Consider the following 19955-nt stretch of genomic DNA (forward strand, 5'->3'; position numbering starts at 1 on the left):
TCTCAGGCACCATCAGGTATCAGAAGTCTGCTTGTCCCAGATGATCTGCCTAGAGAAATCAAAGGAGACATCCATAAGTTTAAATTAGCCATTGGCTTTGTAGAGAAGGAGAAATATGACTGGAAAGAAAGTTTCAAAAATGACGGAGGAAGAAGAGTGACCAGGCATATAATTTGAAATGCTGAAGACAGAAGCTGACCAAATTGGGCTAAGGACGTGTATAGTCTAGCAGTCTCCTTTTGATCTATATGAAGTGATCCTGAATCAATGGGGTATTCTAGACAATGAATAAATTCCCCCTACAGAAAGTTTATTCTGTTCCTTGTGACATTCAGCTCTTACATACAGCTGAAGCATTTTAGAAACTGTCAGAAAGAACAATAACAAAGAAAAAAAATATTATCTAGTCACATATGTGGACAACTTCAACTTAATAGACAAATCAAGGATGGGCATTTGTTCATGAGAAAACTAACAAGCAGAGAGAAGTAATCAGTAACTTTCCTGAAGGATCAGTTTTGGAACTAATCTTGGTATTTTCAGTAATGCCCCTATCCCAAAAAGAAAAATGAGTTACTGAATTGTATTAATAGCACAAACTTTAGAGTTTGATCCACAACAGGAGGACATTTCTCCTTTCAATTTACTGTCTTTGGGTAATCAAAGTCTTTGAATCCCTTTGTACTCATCTCGTACATACAGACAGGTTTGTGTAAGTACCTTTATTTTGTGAGTGTACCACACATTTGGGGGCCTGGTCTCAATTAATTCTGTCCAGTGATCAATATCTGAGATGCAGCTCCGCTCTCACAATCCAAATTCTTTTTAGATTGATGACGTATCTCTATCCTGGTAGGTTCTAGCTAAGGAACAAGAATTCTCTGGCATAAAGCCTGTCTGAATGTGAGAGAGCGAGCACTGGTCAACTGTCTGGGTCATCTCTCTTGCTATTTTCTGTGCATTTTTCACACTCAGAGTGCTCTTGGGTCCCTAGGTTGCTGCCAAAGGATCATATTAAGATAGTGTTTAGGCTGGTTTAAATTTGCCAGTCCAAATCCTTGAAAGCACCCTCGGACACACCTTGCTGGTTTCTCCTTGTGTTTCTTACCTTGAGATGAATCCTGAGAACTGGTGAACTGAAGTCAATTCAAATACAGTGTCTGCTTATTAACTTTAGTTCTTTAAAGTGTCTGTCATCCATTATGTTAAAAAGCAAAAGCTGTTAACCTGAAGCCCTTTTAATTAAACAAAAACACACACACCACACAACCACCACCACCCCACCCCCCCCAACCCCCCACCCCCCCCCCTCGCAAAAAAACCCAACAAACCCAAAACACCTGTTTGGTTACTGTGCATAAAGTAGTGTGGGATTTGAAATGCAAATAGCCTCTCTTGCTCTCTCCTGCCTCCTACAAGCTACCTCAGATGTTTGAATTGCAAGGAATACTGCATGTCCTACTCGGTTTTGGGCGGGGAGGGGGTGGGATCTGTGGTTGGGGCAGCATTTCTGTTTCCTGCTTTATGTTTCACTTCTCTGAGTTGCCACTGGTGTGAGTACCAAGGCCAGTATTAATTTTAATGTCATCACTCTTGAGTTCCCCTACACAAGCTACCTCTATCTTCCTGCATAAATGCACACAGATAGAGTAGCAATTCCTGTTTCCAAGTTACTTCCCAGGAAAAGCAAGGCACTGAAATCAGTCCTACAAACAGGTTAGGGTACAAAGGACTTAATCAGCTTGGTAGACAAAAGCTTTTCTCAGTACTCATTACAGAGGGAGTCTGACCATGAATTAGATCTACTCCCTCTGAACCTTTGTTTTTCAGACAAGGAAGGGCACAGAAGGGAAATTTCGGGGAAGATCCAGAAATAGCAGGTGGCTGTCACTGCTGCGATGCGCTCGGTTTTAATCATCAGATTGGAGGATTAACACGTCTGGGTTGCATGGGGCTGTACAAATGTAGGTCTGGTGTTTAGGTGCCAGAAATGGCTGTGGAGAGATAGAGGCTCTGTATACGAGACTGCAGCTCCTTGGGAGAGTTTTCTACCCCAGTTGTCTCACTGACACTCTTACCTTCCCACTTGATTATTTAAAAGGTTTAAAAAATGTTAGTGGGTTTCTAATAAAGGTGTTGCAATGCCATATATTTTATTACACTTTCTGAACTGTGGGTGAGTATTTAAGATCTTTGTTTTCATTCGCCAAACTAAACAAATCAGAAGAATTTGATCCAGTACAGATAAATACTGAGAATTTATCCATCAAATGGAATATTTGCTGAGCTGTTTGCGTTTTGCTTGTTGGTTGTTGGTTTGGTTGTTTTTTGGTTGTTTTTTTTTTTTTAATTTGTTAGTTGTTTTTCTTGGGTTTGGTTTCTTAGGTTAGGAAACCTTGGTTTTTTGCTTTCCAGTTTATTTCAGGTGGCAAAGAAGGCATGTTGGCTTTCTTTGTTATTGGTCAAATACCAGCTAAACAGATTAATCTTTTGTTTGCTCTAAGTAATAGCCATGATTTCATGAGCAATAAACTTTTATTTTGAAAGGGGGCCACCTAATTAATGCAGAAGAACTCTTTCATTGCTGCTATCTCAACATGAAAAGTATAGTATAAAAAAGCTATCTTGCACCAGAAGCCACATGCTGTCTCATTAAAAACAAACCAGGAAACATTTTATTTATTTTTAAAAAGACAGTCTCAAAATAGGAATAGGGGAAGGGAGGACAGGCTGCAGCTGTTGCAGTCAAACTTTCAACACTTGTCAAATTTGACAAGTTCATGTAGCTTTTGGTTTGTGGAGGTGTGCATATGTTTACATATATTTACTGATTTTGTTTCATGCCACCAGATAGTTCTTGTTTAATGAATCAAGTGGTGTTATATAAGGTTAGAAGTGATGGTCAAAACTGGTGGGTTTTGTTTTGGTTTTCAGTATTGGGGCTTTCACTTGAGCGTGGATTCCAGTTATTTGGCTTCCAGTGCATATGCTTCAACATGATTAATAAATTCTTTTAGTTAATCTGAATGGCAGCACCACTTAAATGTGCAATTGGATGAGTTAAAACATTATCCACCCCAGAACTGAGGGCCAAGCAATCTGTACAGTATTAGCTTTGTGCTGATGCCAACCAGTCAGCCAAATTTGAGTCCAAAAACTGAAAGAAAATGCATTTTACTTAATTATGTGGTTTTGACTACTTAGATATCCAAAATAATTTTTAGCAATTACACATATTTGGAGTTTTTCTACTACAAAAATCAAAAGGCAATTCATACAATTAAGCTGATCAAAAGAGAAGCTGTTCAATATTGGTGTTCAACAGTATTTGAAACTCCCAAAAGGAATCGGTGGAATTAACTGGTTTGCCTTCCATACTTCCATCCTACACTAAAATACAAAAAGATTTAATCACAGATTTCCTCCTAGTTTGTGATTCGTAGATATAATCCAGCTCTGTGGTTTTGATGCCATCCTACTACATCAGTCTCCAGCAACTTAATGGCCACATCTGTGCAGCTTTTATGTAAACCAGTATCTTAAGGTAGACGTTCTTGCTCTGTGTTTCTCCAGTCCCATCTCTTTAAATGTTTTCAGTAACCTCATGTAACATTCTAGTCTCCTCCATCTTAATCCCATGCTAGACTTGGTTCCCATTCTGGGAGAGCTGTTTTGGGTCAGCTATGAAACCAATAAAGATGACCACTGTTTGTGTGACTGCAAGAAATTTTTCGGAAAGTAGTGGTTTTCTTCGTTTCTGTGGTGGTTTTGTGTGGCTGGGTTCTGGTAGAGCACGGGGAGCTGCGGGGGTGGCTTCTGCAAGCAGCAGCTAGAAGCTTCCCCTGGGCTCAACAGAGTAAACATCAGCTGGGCTCAAGGCCGGACCCACCACTGACCAAGGCCGAGCCCATCAGCAACGCTCATAGCACCTCTGTGGATGACACTTAGGAGAAAAAAAGACAAAAGCAGCCACTTTTTGCCAACAGAGAAGGGAGTGAGGAGATGTAAGAAGCTGTGCAGGCACCAAAGCCAGTGAAGAGGAGGTGGGAGGAGGTGTTCCAGACACTGGAGAGAAAGATTCCCCTGCAGCCTGTGGAGAAGACCATGGCATCCCCCGGCAGCCCATGGAACATGAAGGGGAGCAGAGACCCCAGATGCAGCTTATGGAGAGGCCCCACACTGGGGCAGGTGGAGACATACAGAAGATGCCTTGACCCACGTTGGAGCAAGCCAGGGAAGAGAGATGGAGACACAGAGAGATCCACAGTGGAGCAGGTTTTCTGGGGGCTGGGGGATGGGGGACAGGGTGTGCTTGTGATTCCATGGCAAACCAGGCGAGAGCAGTCTGGGCTTGAGAGACTGAGAGACATTCTATGGTTTTGTGACTGCACCCCATAGAAGTGACCCACGCTGGAGCAACTGGTGAAGAGCTGAAGCATTGGTGTTAAGATTGTTAACCTCAAAATTGAGCCTTAGTGCAACAGGAATTGTTAAAAGACTGAACTGGATGTCACTGGAGCACAGGCAGACACTGCCTTCAAAAGATAGGCTTGAATGGCTTTCCATAAGAGAGTCTTGGAGATAGAGTACAAATTAGGATATTTTATGTATCTTGTCCTAATTATACTCTCATGCTCAGAGAGATTAGAGAAAGAACAAACACGACTTCCTTTTAATAAGAGATTAATAAGGACATGAGGGAATGGGCACCTACACACTGATTTCTTCAAAGACACAACATGCTGTGATGCATAATATTTCTAAAAATGGGAGAAATGCTGAGATGTTCAGATTGACATTTCAGTGCCTGTCTGATTTCAGCGTCTGTCTGAAATATAGGGTTCAATAATCCTATTATGTGTGTCTGGCACACTCCTCCTCCTTTAGCAATGTGCCTCCTTTAACTGCTGTAATAAGACAGAACAGACGAAGCCTAATTCTGTGAGCCTCATCCTATCATTCAGCGAAGTTATATCGTCATCAGATGCAATCTATTGTTTTCTTTCCTGCTGTGCGGTATTGATTTTTCTAACCTTTCCTAATGTTAAATTTGTTTGGCTTTTTAACTTTCTTACCAAAGGTTAATGTTATTATGTTGAGCAGGTATTTGTAAAACTACAAGTGTTATTGCCTCTCCTGCGGTTGTTGCACCGCCCTTTCCTCAAACCCTGGCTGCCACGGGAAGCTCTGTCCTGAAGACTTCTGTCACTCAGGAATAGCAGAGTGAAGGGTGACAGGAGCTGCCTTTGATCTGTCGTCCAGTTCTGTGGTATAAAATACTGGATTTGAGATGTCAGGAGCAACAGATTTATCTAAAACTCTCTTACCATGAGTGAACATGAACCTCACAGACATTAAGCCCAGTGAGACCATGAAGAGGATGCAGGAAGATGCAAGTGTTGCTACCTGTCCTCTTCTCCTGTATTGTCTGGCCACGGCAATTCTCTTTGCCATTGTGGCAAAAGGAGCAGGTCTGAAATCCCTGCCAGTTCTGGAACTGGTTATCTGCTTGATGTGGAAAGAGAATGGGAAGTCACTGTTTAATTTGAAGGAAGTGATGGCTTTAATGGTGGAACGCTGTCAACATATTTCAGTGTGACCTACAGCAGTACTTAGAATATAAGGCATCAAAGGTGCAGATGATGAGTACACGGTTGCAGGATGCCTCTGTTAAGCCAGGTTTCACTTTTAGTCATCTTGGTTTCAATATCATGGATACAGGAACCTGCCTTTAATACACTGTACATTTGGCATCCCATTTACACATTTAAATCCCATTTCTGTGACTGATCTTTGAGGCCTTTTATTGTGAGTATGTGCAAAAGACAGTAGCAGGGCTGAGCACAGGATGTCTGCGTGGTGCATCACCGCTTTCTTCTGGAGCTGCAGTAAATAACCTTTGGTGCTCTTCAGCCGCTCTGCTGACGTTGTCTTGCCTTGGTAGTACCTTGTAGTTGCTCTGAAATACTTTTCTTACTGAAGAAGGTCCTGGTAAGCTAGGCAAGAGCTATCAAGTGAAATGTTTTTAAATAGTAGTAATATAAAATAATAAATAATAAAATAATTTTCGCTATTGTAGATCATCGCTTTAAAAAAAACCCAAAAAACACAGATAGGCAAAACTGCAGTCTACCTGAACTGTCAAAACCTGACTCTCCAAGGAGGACATTGGGCTTGATAGTGACTGCAGGAAGGCCTGGGGAGGTAGGGGGGCTGGAGGGGTGTATGTGGGTGTGTGTACATGTGTGTGTGTGTTTAAATCTTTCATTTATAAGTTGGCACCTATAAACCACTTCTGCATGTGCTGTGGAGCCAAGCAGTGGTCCTGGCAAAAGATAAAAGACCTTTCTTCTCAACTGCTAATTTAACTCAGGCTCTATCTCTTCTGTCCCTGCCATTGATTTAGTCTTTATCTGTCACATCTTTTCATTTAGAGGAGCTTTGAATAACACATTTCCCTTCAGTAGTTTTCAGGTCCAACTGTGAGCTTTCGGGGTGGCCTGAACATCCCTATACCTTGGGCTCCTTGGTGTCTCTGGCTGGTTTTGCACAACTCACATGGTTTTTACATAGCTTGTGACCTTCCCTGCCCCCACCCCCCCACGCACCTCTCATACCCCCTGCCCCCCCCCACCCCAGCAAAGAGCGGAGACATGGCATCTCTGCACATTGTTTTGTTGGTGTTTAGCACTTAGTCCACACTCATATTCACTAGTCTCTTCGTGGTGGCAGCAGCATCCCTTCTGCAAGGGCAGCCTTTGGTTACCTGTGCTGATGCAGCTATACGATGTTTCATATCTCTGGGCTGTTGTTGCTGCTACAAAAGGCATTTAGAGTAACACTGGTTATCAGAAAGGATATTACTATTGACCAGGTTTCCTTTAAAACCTTTTTGAGGAGGGAGAAGGTGCATAGCAAAAAAAAAAAAACCGTGCCATGATCTCCTCCATTATCTCTTTGACTCCATCCAAATCCCCTGCTGCATGGTGATTGGGTTTGATTTTATATGCATTCTGGCTGTGCGGGGAGGCATTTCAGTGATACAGTGCATGTCTTCCTGTGGAGGCTCAATATTTTGTTGCATGCAATCCACTAAACTCCCCTCCCTGCACCGGTGAGGGAAATTTTGTTTTCTGTGCTTTGCCTCTACCACTGAGTTAGAGGCAGCTTTAACATTGGGGGTCTTTTCTGATGTAACAATATGATGTTCTTTATACACAGAGACACAGATACAAAGATTCTGTATTGTGAATGCTGTTATCAGTTATTTGGTATAGCAGAAACATAAAATCTGTCAGATAAAGACAAAGCTAGGTAGCTTTTAAGGGTACATGGAAGTGGTAGGAGAGGGAACCTCTAAATCCAGCGTGTACGGTTCTTATTTTAATTTACGATGCTGTATTGGGTATTGTATATCCTTGAAACCTCTTTGAATGGTGACTTTATGTAGTAGATATGCTCTACTTTTCCTTACTCAGCTTTTTATCAGAGGCTTAGGAATTGCTTTAGCTCTCAATTAAGAAATCTGAACCCCTGCTTGTCTCCAGCATTAACATGCTTTGATCCATATTATCCCACTGAAAGGGAACTGTTGTCTCACTGCGCATCAACTAGTACAGCCACAGTGGTTCTGGGAAGCTTGAACACTTTTGTACACTTGCATTTATAAAAGTTTGAGTATGTGTAGCAAAACCATAGTAACTACCACCAGAGAGGACAGCCATTTTTCCAGGAACCTGATCCTTGATGTTACAGATCACACAGGACTCACGACACCAGACTGTTTCCATTCAGTAGAGCACTGTAGAGCATGCTTATCCAAACTCTCAGATGCATTCGATGAATTTTGAATGCCTACTTCTGTCCTTATCAAACCCCTGGTTTCATAAGACTTTATTCAGCTGTGATCTATGGTCTTTGGGCTCTGTGAGGGTAATAGTCTTTTTCTTAATTCTGCATCGCCGTGCACAGACCTTAAGAGTTGGTGACTGCAGTTAACTTCACCAAAGACAGCATCCCTTCTCAAAAATGAAAAATTACTGACATTTCTTTTCTCTGTTTTGTTGCTTCTTCACTAGGGATGTGAGTTAATTGAGACCATGGATCAGGACCTCACAGATTTCACCAAGTGCCTTCAGATACTCCAGAAAAAGATAGAGAAGAAGAACCTCCAGGTAAAGACAGTTCATCTTCTGTCTCTGGTTCTTAGTAATTACTCTTCCTCTCAATGTATTTGAGTTCATGTTTTAAGTTTGCTCTGAAATGAAACAATATTTTCTGTAGCCTTGCCCTTCTGTGGTTTTGCAATAATTTACTGCACATCTTGTAAGCATTGATGCTTCTGCTAAAAGGAATTACACAGTGTGTCAACGAACAAATGTTGGCTTTCTTAAAAGGCAGCTTGTATTGATTTTTGTTAATGAACTACCCAAAGCACAGAAGAGCTGTTGTGGCTGGTGTTCAAAGCAAGAGTTCCACTTCAGCATGTAAATTTATTTTCAAGTCCTGGCACACCGAACCTTGATGTTCATCTCTTCCTTTCCCCTGCCAAAGGTGAGATGGGAGAAGGAATCTTATCCTGCCAACATTACATATGGTAAGCAATGCCTCCTTCTGCAAAAGGTTCCTCTGGAATTGAAAGGAACCTTTTGCAGAACAAGCAGTGCACAAAACTTAAAAGGAGCCATATGGAGTTCTCAGCTGCTCATTTCATTGGAAAAGCAGAGGAGGCAACGTTCCCCTCCCTCAGTTTGGTTTTGGAGGCCTGCTTGTGTCATCTGAGATGCAAAATTAAAATTCCTTGGAAATTTCCAACAGGATGGCAGGTATGCTTTTGAGATTTCTGCTTGTGGTGGTTCAGCCCCAACCAGTGGCTGAGCACCACATGCCACTTGCTCACTCCCTGAGGAAAAACACACAGAGCCTCTTTGGGTTGGGATAAGGACAGTTTACTGACAAAAGCACCATGAAAGGGGAACAGTAACATCCTGCAGCAAATTTCACTTACACCCAGTGATAACAGAGTGCTGCATGATGCAAGGAACAACCCAATACCCCAGCCTCACTCAGACTGCCCTGGAGGCACCCAGGAGCACCCCACCCTGACCAGCCCCTTTTATGGAGGCATGATGTCAGGTGGTGTGGTGAACAGCCCTGGCTAACTCAGCTTACCTGTGCTGACTGCTTCGGGAGGTTGACTGCGGCCTGGATGGAACCAGGACACTGCCCTATCCTCCCCATGGAGCAGTCAGAATCATAGAGTCATAGAATTGTCTTGGTTGGAAGGGACCTTTTAGATCATCAAGTCCAGACATCAACCTAACCTGCCAAAACCACCACTAAACCATGTCCCTAAGCACAGCATCTACCCATCTCAACACCTCTAGGGATGATGTCTCCATTACTTCCCTGGGCAACCCATTCCAATGCCTAACAACCCTCTCTGTGAAGAAATTTTCCCTGATATCTATTTTAAACCTACCCTGGCACAACTGGAGGCCATTTCCTCTTGTCCTATTGTTTGTCACTATGGACAGCCCCCCTTCAGGTAGTTTTAGAGAGTGATTAGGTCTCCCCTGAGCCTCCTCTTCTCCAGACTAAACAGCCCCAGTTCCTTCAGATGCTCCTCATAACATTAGTCTTTCAGTCCCCTCACCAGCCCCGTTGCCCTTCTCTGGGCTCCATCACCTCAATATCTTTACTGTAGTAAGGGGCCCAAAACTGAATGCAGCACTTGAGGTGTGGCCTCACCAGCTCTGAGTACAGAGGCATGATTACTTCCCTAGTCCTACTCACCACACTGTTCCTGAAACAGGCCAGGATGCCGTTGGCCTTCTTGGCCACCTGGGCACACTGCTGGCTCATGTTCAGCCAGATGACCATCCACACCTCCAGGTCCCTCTCCAGCCACTCTGCCCCAAGCCTGTAGTGTTGCATGAGGTTGTTGTTAACCAAGTGCAGGACCCACTACTTGGCCTTCTTGAACCTCGTGCCATTGATCCAGCCTGTCCAGATCCCTCTATAGGGCCATCCCACCCTCAAGCAGATCAACACTTCCACCTTAGTGCCATCTGCAAACTTACTGAGGGTGCACTCGATCCTCTCATTCAGGTCATTGATAAAGGTATTAAAGAGAACTGGCCCCAGCACAGAGCCCTGAGTAACACCACTGGTGACTGGCTGCCAACTGGATCTAACTCCATTCACCATCACTTTTTGGGCCTGGCCATCCAGACAGTTTTTTACCTAGCAAATAGTGTACCTGCCTAAGCCATGAGTAGCCAGTTTCTCTGGAAGAATGTTACGGCCAACAGTGTCAAAGGCTTTACTAAAGTTGTGGTAGACAACATCCACAGCTTTTCTCTCATCTACTAATTGGGTCACCTTGTCGTGGGAGGAGATTAGGTTGGTCAAGTGGGACCTGCCCTTCATGAACCCATGCTGACTGGGCCTAATCATCTGGTTATCCAGCATATGCCACATAAGGGCACTCAGGATGACGTCTAACATAACCTTCCCAGGAACTGAGGTCAGACTGACAGGTATGTAGTTCCCTGGGCCCTCCTTCTGGCCCGTCTTGTGGATGGGCATCACATTTGCTAACCTCTAGTTGACTGGGACCTCCCTGGTTAGCCAGGACTGCTCATAAATGATGGAAAGTGGCTTGGTGAACACACCTACCAGCTCCCTCAGTACCCTTGAGTGGATCTCCTCTGGCCCCATAGACTTGCATACATCTAGGTGCTGGAGCAAGTCCCTCACCATTTCCCCTTGGATTACAGGGGCTGCATTTTATTCCTTCTCTCTCTCTTCTAGCTCAGGGGACTTACTGTTAAAGACTAAGGCAAAGGAGGTGCATAAATTTCTCATTTTCATTGTAGGAGGATAGGAAAGCTGCCTGACTTCCTGAGATCACTGTACTCCAACAACACAGCAAGCAATGGAAATGCCAATACCACTGCCTCTTTCTTCTCTCCTCATTCCAGGCTGATAAATAATTAACCAGTTTCTGATTAAGCTGTTTTGAAATGTCTGGATCTTCTAAAGGAAATATATGTCCATGGGACATTTCAGAGTGCTGTTACACAATGCCCATCTGCAACTGCATCTCCTCTTGCAGCCCTCAATACATACTTTTGTTCATCAGGTTTTTTTCCCCAGCAGTGTAGTCAGAGGTGGGAGGGTTTCTCCATACCCTTCTCTTATCTGTTTGGTTGTGAGCCAGGAAACTCTTTGCATGATAGGGTTCTCTTTTTTCCCCTATAATTTATCATCACAAGAGCACAGAGCAGTGTCTTGCCATCTAGGACATGAATGATAATGAGTCCCATTGGAACAGATGAGCCACCTACACTAGGATTTGTTTTGACTTTGGCAAGTAAGGTGCTTCCCTTTTCATAAAATTACCCTTAGAATGAAGGAGAACTTGAGTGTTTCCTGGATTCAGTTCATTATCATTATAGAGGGATTTTTTTTAAGCTACCACAAGAGGTTTTACAATGAATAATCAATGTGTAGTTAAAATAAAAGCAATGGGAACATGACAGCTACAGATGTGTTTCAACAATAAGCAGCCTATTTGTAAAACTTTGAATTCTTTGATCATGTTCCTAAGTAAAACCCTGTTAAGTTGGTTAAAGGATACTGCATTGTAATCCTTCATGATACTTTGTAAAGTACAAGCCAGAGAGTAATTGCAGTAATTGAGTAGAGTTCATGCTAATGTACGAAGCCTAAGATTTTGGTTTCACAGAATCATAGAGAGTTAGGAGTTGGAAGGGACCTCAGAAGATCATCTAGTCCAACTCCCCCTGACAGAGCAGGATCACCCAGACTAAGTCACATAGGAATGTATCCAGGTGGGTTTTGAATGTCTCCAGAGAAGGAGACTCCACAACCTCTCTGGGCAGCCTGTGCCAGTGTTCCAGGTTTAGTGATATTTTCATGCTGTTACATGTAAGATGTGCTTTAAATACAACCTGAGTGTTTTAGAGGTGCAAGAAGTAACAGAGATATCTTTTCTAAACTAAGTACTGTGTTCATTAAATCCTAGCTGCTTCTTGCTGGCAGTGTCTGTTCCATAAAACTTAATAAGATGCTATCAGCTGATTTATGCACACTAGCTAAAGCATGTAGTTCTATTTTTGGTCTTCTGAAGTTTCTGACATAATTAGTTTCAAGAGGTCATTGATTCAACTTAGGCAACTAACATGTGAAACTTAAGCAAATGGAACCCACAGGTGTCTCAGAAGTGTATAAATTATTAGTTTGGACTCCAATTTACCCTCTGCTCAGAAGCATTAGGTATAACTCCTTAGTAGGAGGCTTGGTGATTTTTCTGGATGTCCTGATAACGCAGTGCTTAGCTTGCATAACAAGTCCTCAAATAGCACAGAGATTCTGAGCACTTGCAACATATACTGGCTGCAGTTTAGGGATGCTACCACTTGTCTCCTCTGAAAATCTAGCCTCTTTAAATATGTAGATTTGCACTTAATTTAGGCATATTTATGGGTAACATTCTGGCATGGAAAATAACAAGTGGTAAGAAAACAGACTGTTCAAGCCATAGATTTAAATTCTTTGAGAATGCAGATTTCTTTAGAAAAGAAAGCTGCCATTGAATTCTGTGATCACCTGGGAAATACATGTAGCTGAGAAGAAAGGAAGGTCCAGGGTCTGAAAAACAGAAGTGAACAGAGAAGGAGTTCTTAATCTGCATTTGCACTTTTGGCTTGAAGTACAGACTTGCATGTCAGAGTGTGGGTGTGTCTTTTCCTTCTGGAAAAAAAAACATAAAAGTTTTCCTTCTCAGTGTATAAACTAGATGGAATGTGTCTTCCTGGATCCAGAAAAAGAAATACATCTCCAGCTTTGATTTTTCACCCGCTCTGTTGGGCTTATCCAGAGCCCTTGTCAAAGAACAGGGAGTATGACAAAGAAACCCTACAAATCCATTTCGCCACGATTTACAGCTGAAGTTACTTGTTGAGGTTTAGCCTTAGATGGAAGCTAAGTACCACATGGCCACTGACTCACTCCTCTCCTCCTGGTGGGATGGGAAGGGGAATCAGAAGAAAAAGGTAAAACTGGTAGGTTGGGGCAAGGACAGTTTACTGGGACAGCAAAGGAAGAGGAAAATGCCAACAACACCAACAGCAGCATTTACAAAGCAGGTGATACACAATGCAATTTTCTCTCTGCCCAGAGTGCAGTGCCCATCCCATGCCTCAGCAGTGACCCCTCCTCCCTGATCAGCTCTCCCCATGATACACTGAGCATGACATCATGGTATGGCATATACCCTTTTATAATTTGGGTTGGCTGTGCCCCCTCCCAGCTTCCTGTGAAAATTAACTCTATCCCAGCTGAAAACCAGAACATTATTAAACAAGGAAAGTATCTCTTCGGTATATTAAAAAGCCACAGTCTTGATGCCACAGTCATGCCGGGTTTGATGCTCTTTCCAGGTAGAAATATGTTAAGCTATGAAATTAACTACATTCAGTTTGTACCCTGGATCCTCCACAGTCTTGTGACATAGTTTGTCTGGATGGAATTCAGCTGTGAGGATCTGAGGTATTTGAAACAGATGTTCCTCCATTGATCAGAGAACTAGTTATCATTTATCTGCTATACTGAACAGATAAAACTTCTATTCTGATTCAGTCATTCACCTCTGTGGAAGTTCTATATGAAGGAGGTTTTTGAGCTCACATGAATATATTGGGGCAATATATTCTTCCAAATGAATGTAAGTTTGTGTAATTCACTTTGCATGTCTCTGCCTCCACCCTCCTCCTACTCATCCTTCCTGCTCACCCAAATAGCTTTTGAACAAATAACTTAGGAGTGGAGTGGTGAAAAATAATGATGTCAGATAGCTTTCTTAAAGGTCACCTGAGCAGGGGGTGAAGATGAGATAGACAGTGCTGATACTGGAAAGGCTACAAAGTTAGTTTAGATTTTAGTGGTTGTTGGAGAACTCCATTTAAGAAGAGGCCTTAGAAATGCCTTTACGTCAAAGAAAGATGCAATTGGAGTTGATGGTCAATTGAGACACAAATCTAGGAGAAAAACACCTTGTTGCTTCTTGAACTCTTTGTTTGATAGAAACACCATTAATTCTGTCTTCTTAGATGATTTCCTAATTTTGTAACTGCTTTTTTTTTTCCTTATGTCTCAAAGAAATACTCTTAGAATGCTTTCTGAATCCTCAGGGTCATTGATTTCTGGTTTACATTGCGTATTTTGCTTGCATAGCCAAGTCATGCAGAAAGCTGCATTGGGGTCATTCTGCAATGTCTAAATCACCAAATTATATGTATTTGTAATTACATACTGCAGGGATGTTAGAACGAGCAGTACCCTTCACATGTGCAAGCTAGAATCAGCCTCTCTGCAGCCCTAAATTAATTTGTGAATTCCACTGTACCGGATGGGTGAAGCAGTGAAGTACCAACAGAACCTCACTCCTCAAGTTTCTTTCCAACCTAAAGGCTGTTTGATATTTCTCTTTCTGGGTGACTTTAAGTATGCATTTACACATGTGCATATGCATATGTCTCTATAAAACCACAAGTTTTCTGGCAGGATACCTTCCTGGCCTTTTGTGATGCTTTTTAAATGTCTTAATAATTCTGTCTTCATTTCTGCCGCGTGTTTCTTTTGCATTGTTTATTACATGATCTATTGAACACTTAGGTGTGCACATTTTGCCTTAATCACTATTTTATCCATCTGTGCTTATGTGAGTACTCTTCTTTCTTCATTACAAGACCTTTAAGTAAACTGATTTACAGTAATTTCTGTCTGGTACTACTTTCTGTTCTTAATTCTCTCTTGTGTTAACACAAGCTATTTCAAGAAACGATCTGAATGGGCAGAATGATAGGCGTGCTTACGGTATCTCTTGCTTTGAGACCGACAGATCTTGCATTAAAAGGGAACGTTATTATTTCCAGCGTGCATATTGGAAAGCAGAGGGACAGAACTTGTCCAGTCTCCCAGCATGTAAGTGGTACAGCTGGGGATGAAGTTCAGCAAGAGCAAGTGTGAGGTCCTGCACATGGGATGGCACAGTCCCAAGCATATCTCCAGGCTGCCTGGAGAATACATTGGGAGCAGCCCCGAGGAGAACTTGGGGGTGTTAATTAATGAGAAAGTCAACATGAGCCAGCAGTGTAGACTTCCAGCCCAGAAAGCTAACTAAATCATGGGCCATGTCAAAAACAGTGTGACCAGGAGGTCGAGGGGGGTGATTCAGCCCCTCTGCTGTGGTAGAGTAGTACTGCAGCACCAGCAGTACTGCATCCAACTCTGGGGTCCCCAGTACAATAAAGACATGGGCTGTTGGAGCAAGTTCAGAGGAGGGCTGCAAAGATGATTAGAGGTCTGGAGCACCTCTCCTATGAAGACAGGCTGAGACGGTTGAGGTTGTTCAGCCTGGAGAAAAGAAAGCTCCAGGGACACCTTATAGTGGCCTTCCAGTACCTGAAAGGTGCCCTACAAGAAAGCTGGAGAAGGGCTGTTTTTCAGAGAGTAAACTGACAGTACAAGGGATAATTATCCTACACTAAAAGAGAGCAGATTTAGATTATATTTTAGGAAGATTCTTTACTATGAGTGTGCTGAGACACTGGCACAGGCTGCCCAGAGAAGCTGTGGCTGCCCCCTCCTTAGCAGTGTTTGAAGCCAGGTTGGATGGTGCTCTGGGCAACCTGGTCTAATGGAGTGTGTCCCTGCCAATGGCAGGGGGCTTGGAATTTGACGATCTTTGAGGTCCCTTCCAACCCAAATCATTCTATGATCTTCCAATTCTCAATCTTTCTCAAGTGCTCCTTCCATAGTAGTGTCCCTGATCTGACTCTTAGCAGCTCACACCAGTGAGAAGTGGAAGTGTGTTTATCAATTATGCAGCTCCAAGAATCCTCATAATGTAAAGATAGATTTAAGCCATTATCTTTATCTCAGAGTTACAAACTCTGCTTTCTTTAACTGTTTCATCTAAAATACCATTTAGTCTTAAAACCAAGCTCTGGGACTTTTCATTTAACTTTATTATCTTTTCTGTTTAAAAAAAGTTTAAGCAGCTCATTTGGTTATATGGGCTGAAGGTATAAAAAATGAATTTTATTGAAACCTACATGCCTTTTAGTCGTTTAGTGTTAGTGTGTTTAAATTGATAAAAGCATCAGTGTCAATATGAAAAAGTGAAAAAATACAAACTGACTCTTCTTAAAAACCCTTTGCAGTAAAAGGATACTATACTAACATTTACCTTCCAAAATTACAATTTAAAGGTTCAGTCTGTCAGCAGTCTAGGATATTACTTCTTTTAACTGAATGCAAGTATTTTTCTCTTTGCCCTTTTAAAGAAATTGCCGTATCAGGCCACTTTCTTTTCTCTTGAGGGAAGCTAAACTAAACATATTTTTAGTGAAGTTCTGGGTTTATGAAGTGCTGAAGAGAAGACAATGAAGTGATGTTCCCACAGCACCTTCAGCTCTGCGGTGTTCAAACAGCTTATTAAGTACTCTCTGGTTTGTCTTTACACGAAGAAAAAGACCCTGAAGGAAAACAGATGATATTCTAAAATGAAAATCAGAAAATACTTTGAAAGAGAAGAATTTTTTACGTAAGGAAGTTTCATGCAGAATGAGTATAATTGTTGCCAGTGCCAGGCTCTGCTTGGTTTAGCTTTGGGTTTGTCTGTCAGTTGAGGTTATTCGTGATGATGTGACAATAAATATATATTAATATGCATTAAATATAAATATATTCCTGAATAAATCATAGTTCTGGTGCTTACATTAGCGATTGGTAATTTGATGGTGGATCACTACTTGTTTTCATTTCTGAAAACCTTTGGGGACCCAGAATAGTAGCAGGAATGGCTTCTAAGAGCCTAGGCATGAGGACAGGCTGTTAGTAGGATTTAGGAACAGGGAGGTACCTAGACACCATAAACAGGGGAGAGAAGCAGTCTGGAAGGTACCAAAGTTGACATGGAGCTGGGAGGTGAAGCTTGGGCCTTAAAGTTTGTGGCTCTGTCTCCAAATTCCATATAGGAAGTAGGACTAAGAATGAACCTGTTCAATTTTGGTGGCACTTAGGAGCTTTTCTTCATAATTCCTCACAGGAAGAGAACAGAAAATGCAAATGAGATATATTTTAGGGAAAGTTAAATACCTGTAATGAAAAGGTTTCTATACTGTCAAGTGCTCTATCAAAAGATTTTCATGAGTTATTAATAGTAATCCTTTTCATAAGTGTTTCCTGTCAGAAAGAAACAGCTGAGTCTACAGTATTTCCTGTTAATTCCCACTTCTAAAATGTAGAATTTCATAATACCTTTTTTTAAAAGGAGTAAATCCCTCCTACAGAGTGTACAAACATACCCTTGAGTGCTGCCTATTTTGACTTTAAGGTGCAAATCCACCTTCCAGGAATGCAGCATCTAACCCATCCTTCCTACTGTTGAATTATTTTAAGATTTCCTGTTGTAAAAGTACAGCCAATTACATTTCTTATAACATCAGAACTTTCCAGCTCCCAGAAAAAAATTCCCTAATTTCATGCAAAAGAATCAGGCTATCTACCTGTTCCACCATAGCTGTGGGCATCAGGAAACACTGAATATATTTGTGTAAGAATAATTCCATGCAAAATGGGTGTCTGTAAAAACAGTATGTAATCCTTGCATAATCGAATGGGGCTTGGTTTTGGTCTATGAAGATAATTTAAAGAAAAAAGGCAGAATCACAGTTGGATTTCTGGAGAATGCATTGATTTTTGTTTGTTTAAAAAAAAAAAAAAGATAACTCTCCTATAAGCTTTGGGGAGGGGGAAAGCAAGGGGGAAAGAATACAGTTATTTGGACAGTTCAGCAGACTGAAAGGTCAAGGATACGCTCATTAAGAAGGCGATGGAAATTAACGTGGAAGCCAAGATTCACACAGCCGTGTGCCATTCTCTCAGCTAAATGAAAGGGTAAAGATATTTGAAACAGAAAACATGAGGTTACTGTAAGTGGCTTATTGTTCCCTTTGTAACTGCCAGTTTTGTCCTCTTTATAACCCAAGACATTATATGATAAACTGCAATGATCTGGTCCTCCATGCAGTAGGTGGATCAACAAATTCACCTTTTTCTTATCCTGTTGAAAGAAACTCATTTTACTTAGCGTATATAAGAACGCTTACAGGCAGGTATGGGGTTGTTGTTTGGGTTATTTTTTTTCCCCATGACATTTTCCCCCTTTTTGTAACATTTTATGCCCTTTGAACAGTCAGTGGAAACTGTGAAATGGTAAAATTTGTCAAATCTTTTAAAGCTGTGGTGGGTCTTTCTCATTTTTTTTCTTTTCCTTGCTAGAAAGAAGTATTGTGGATGGAAGGAAGAGGAATGTATCAAGGCATTGCAAAGTAAAAGTGCGTGGCTGGTGCTACATAGACGTGGTTTGGCCTGTAGTCCTGAGGCCTCACTGTCTTTACTAGACCTTTAACTTGGGACCTCTTGGCTGACAACAGCAGTGTTTAAGAAGAGGGCGGTGGGGGGGCTTCCAGTAATTTAATTCTTCAGAAATACTGTGAAAATGAGGCAGCCTGGTAATGCTTGAGAGGTTCCTACAGTATTCCCACTGTAGAAAAGGCAGTAGCACAAGTTCAACAGAGGATGGCATTGAAGGGTCTTCACAGCAGAGCTGCAGTGACAAGCCAGCTTTGCTAGTTCTGATGCTTACACTGTTCCCTTTTTTTAATCAGCTACCTTTTTATTTGACTTTGTTGCTCAGGGGATGGTCTCTTCAACTTGCCTAAAGAACTCCTCGAGCTTCCTTTCTAAACAACTGAATAACTAAGCACTGAACAATTAAAGCACAATATTTTGTGCAAATTAAATGGGAGCATGAAATGTTTACAGCTTCACAAGCGCCTCCAATTTAAGAAATCATGCTTCATTTCTTTTTAAGTGCACAGCTGAACGTATGTGGTCGAGAGGAGAGGGTAGAAAAATAGGTTCCTTAATGGGCGTAAGCTGACGTTATTCGGGCTATGTTTTGCTTACCTGCTATAAATACTGAACCTACTCTGAAAAGGAAGATTGGCATCTAAAGTCCTAACCTACTTCCTTCTATATAGGATATCTTCAGCCTCTTAGAAAGAAATGTATAAATTCAAGACTTCTTTCTGCAAATCTGCACTCCCATAGAGAAGAAGAAAAAAAAAAAGTAATTCTGTACTGCCCAAGTATTCAGTGAAATCACTCAAAAGAGGAGCCATTCACAGAATAGGGCCTGAGAGACATGGGGAAAATTTTCCATCTTTAGTTTCAGGTCTTATATCTGTCCCTGGAGCATAATAGGACAAGCTATTATCCCCTTGTTCATCATGAAGATTAATGTTCAGACCAGCTGAAAATATTACTGTTCTGTTGGGACCTATCGGGAGATCTTCAGACCTGTGTGAACCCAAGTTTAAACTTTTTAAATAGCAGAGCTAACGTCTCGTCCTAGGTAGGCACAAGCTCCTCTGTCGCCATTACCCGATCCGTGATGCTGCTGGATGCCCCGCAGCTCTGGCACTATTTGTGGCGTCTCTTTCACAGGCTTCCTTGCTAGGTGTTGAGGTACAGAGGGAGAGCGAGTGCCTGAGCCCTTAACACTTCCTGAGATGAATTATAAAAAAGAAAAAGGCATTGGCCTTTAATGGAGATTCTTTAAAAGTTTCTTTTTCTGTATTTTGTGCAAAATATTTTTCCTTAAGAATGTGTGATTATTTCCTTGACATTTGACACCTAAATTTAGTGTGACAGAACGGAAATAAAGACGAGCATAAAATAAGCTTTTAAGAAGCCACAGGAAAAGATCTCACCTCTCGTAGTGCTTAATGGGGCTTTGTCTGTTTATCTGGGTACAAGCACCTGTGGGATGCTGGTGGAGTGTTTCACCTAATGAC

The 19955-nt window shown here is 41.8% G+C and overlaps 1 protein-coding gene across 1 annotated transcript in view; it reads left to right on the forward strand.

Moving 5' to 3' along the window:
- Positions 1–19955, forward strand: part of TPK1 (thiamin pyrophosphokinase 1) — a gene marked incomplete at its 5' end in the record, with an annotated part of 397071 nt that overhangs the window by 253371 nt on the left and 123745 nt on the right. Inside the window, one exon of the mRNA XM_084279962.1 lies at positions 8079–8174. Within this exon, the coding sequence (XP_084136088.1) occupies positions 8079–8174 (96 nt within the window). The remainder of the gene's footprint in view (positions 1–8078; positions 8175–19955) is intronic.

This window comes from Gallinula chloropus (assembly GCF_964237585.1).
Source record: "Gallinula chloropus genome assembly, chromosome: 2".
Lineage (NCBI taxonomy): Eukaryota > Metazoa > Chordata > Aves > Gruiformes > Rallidae > Gallinula > Gallinula chloropus.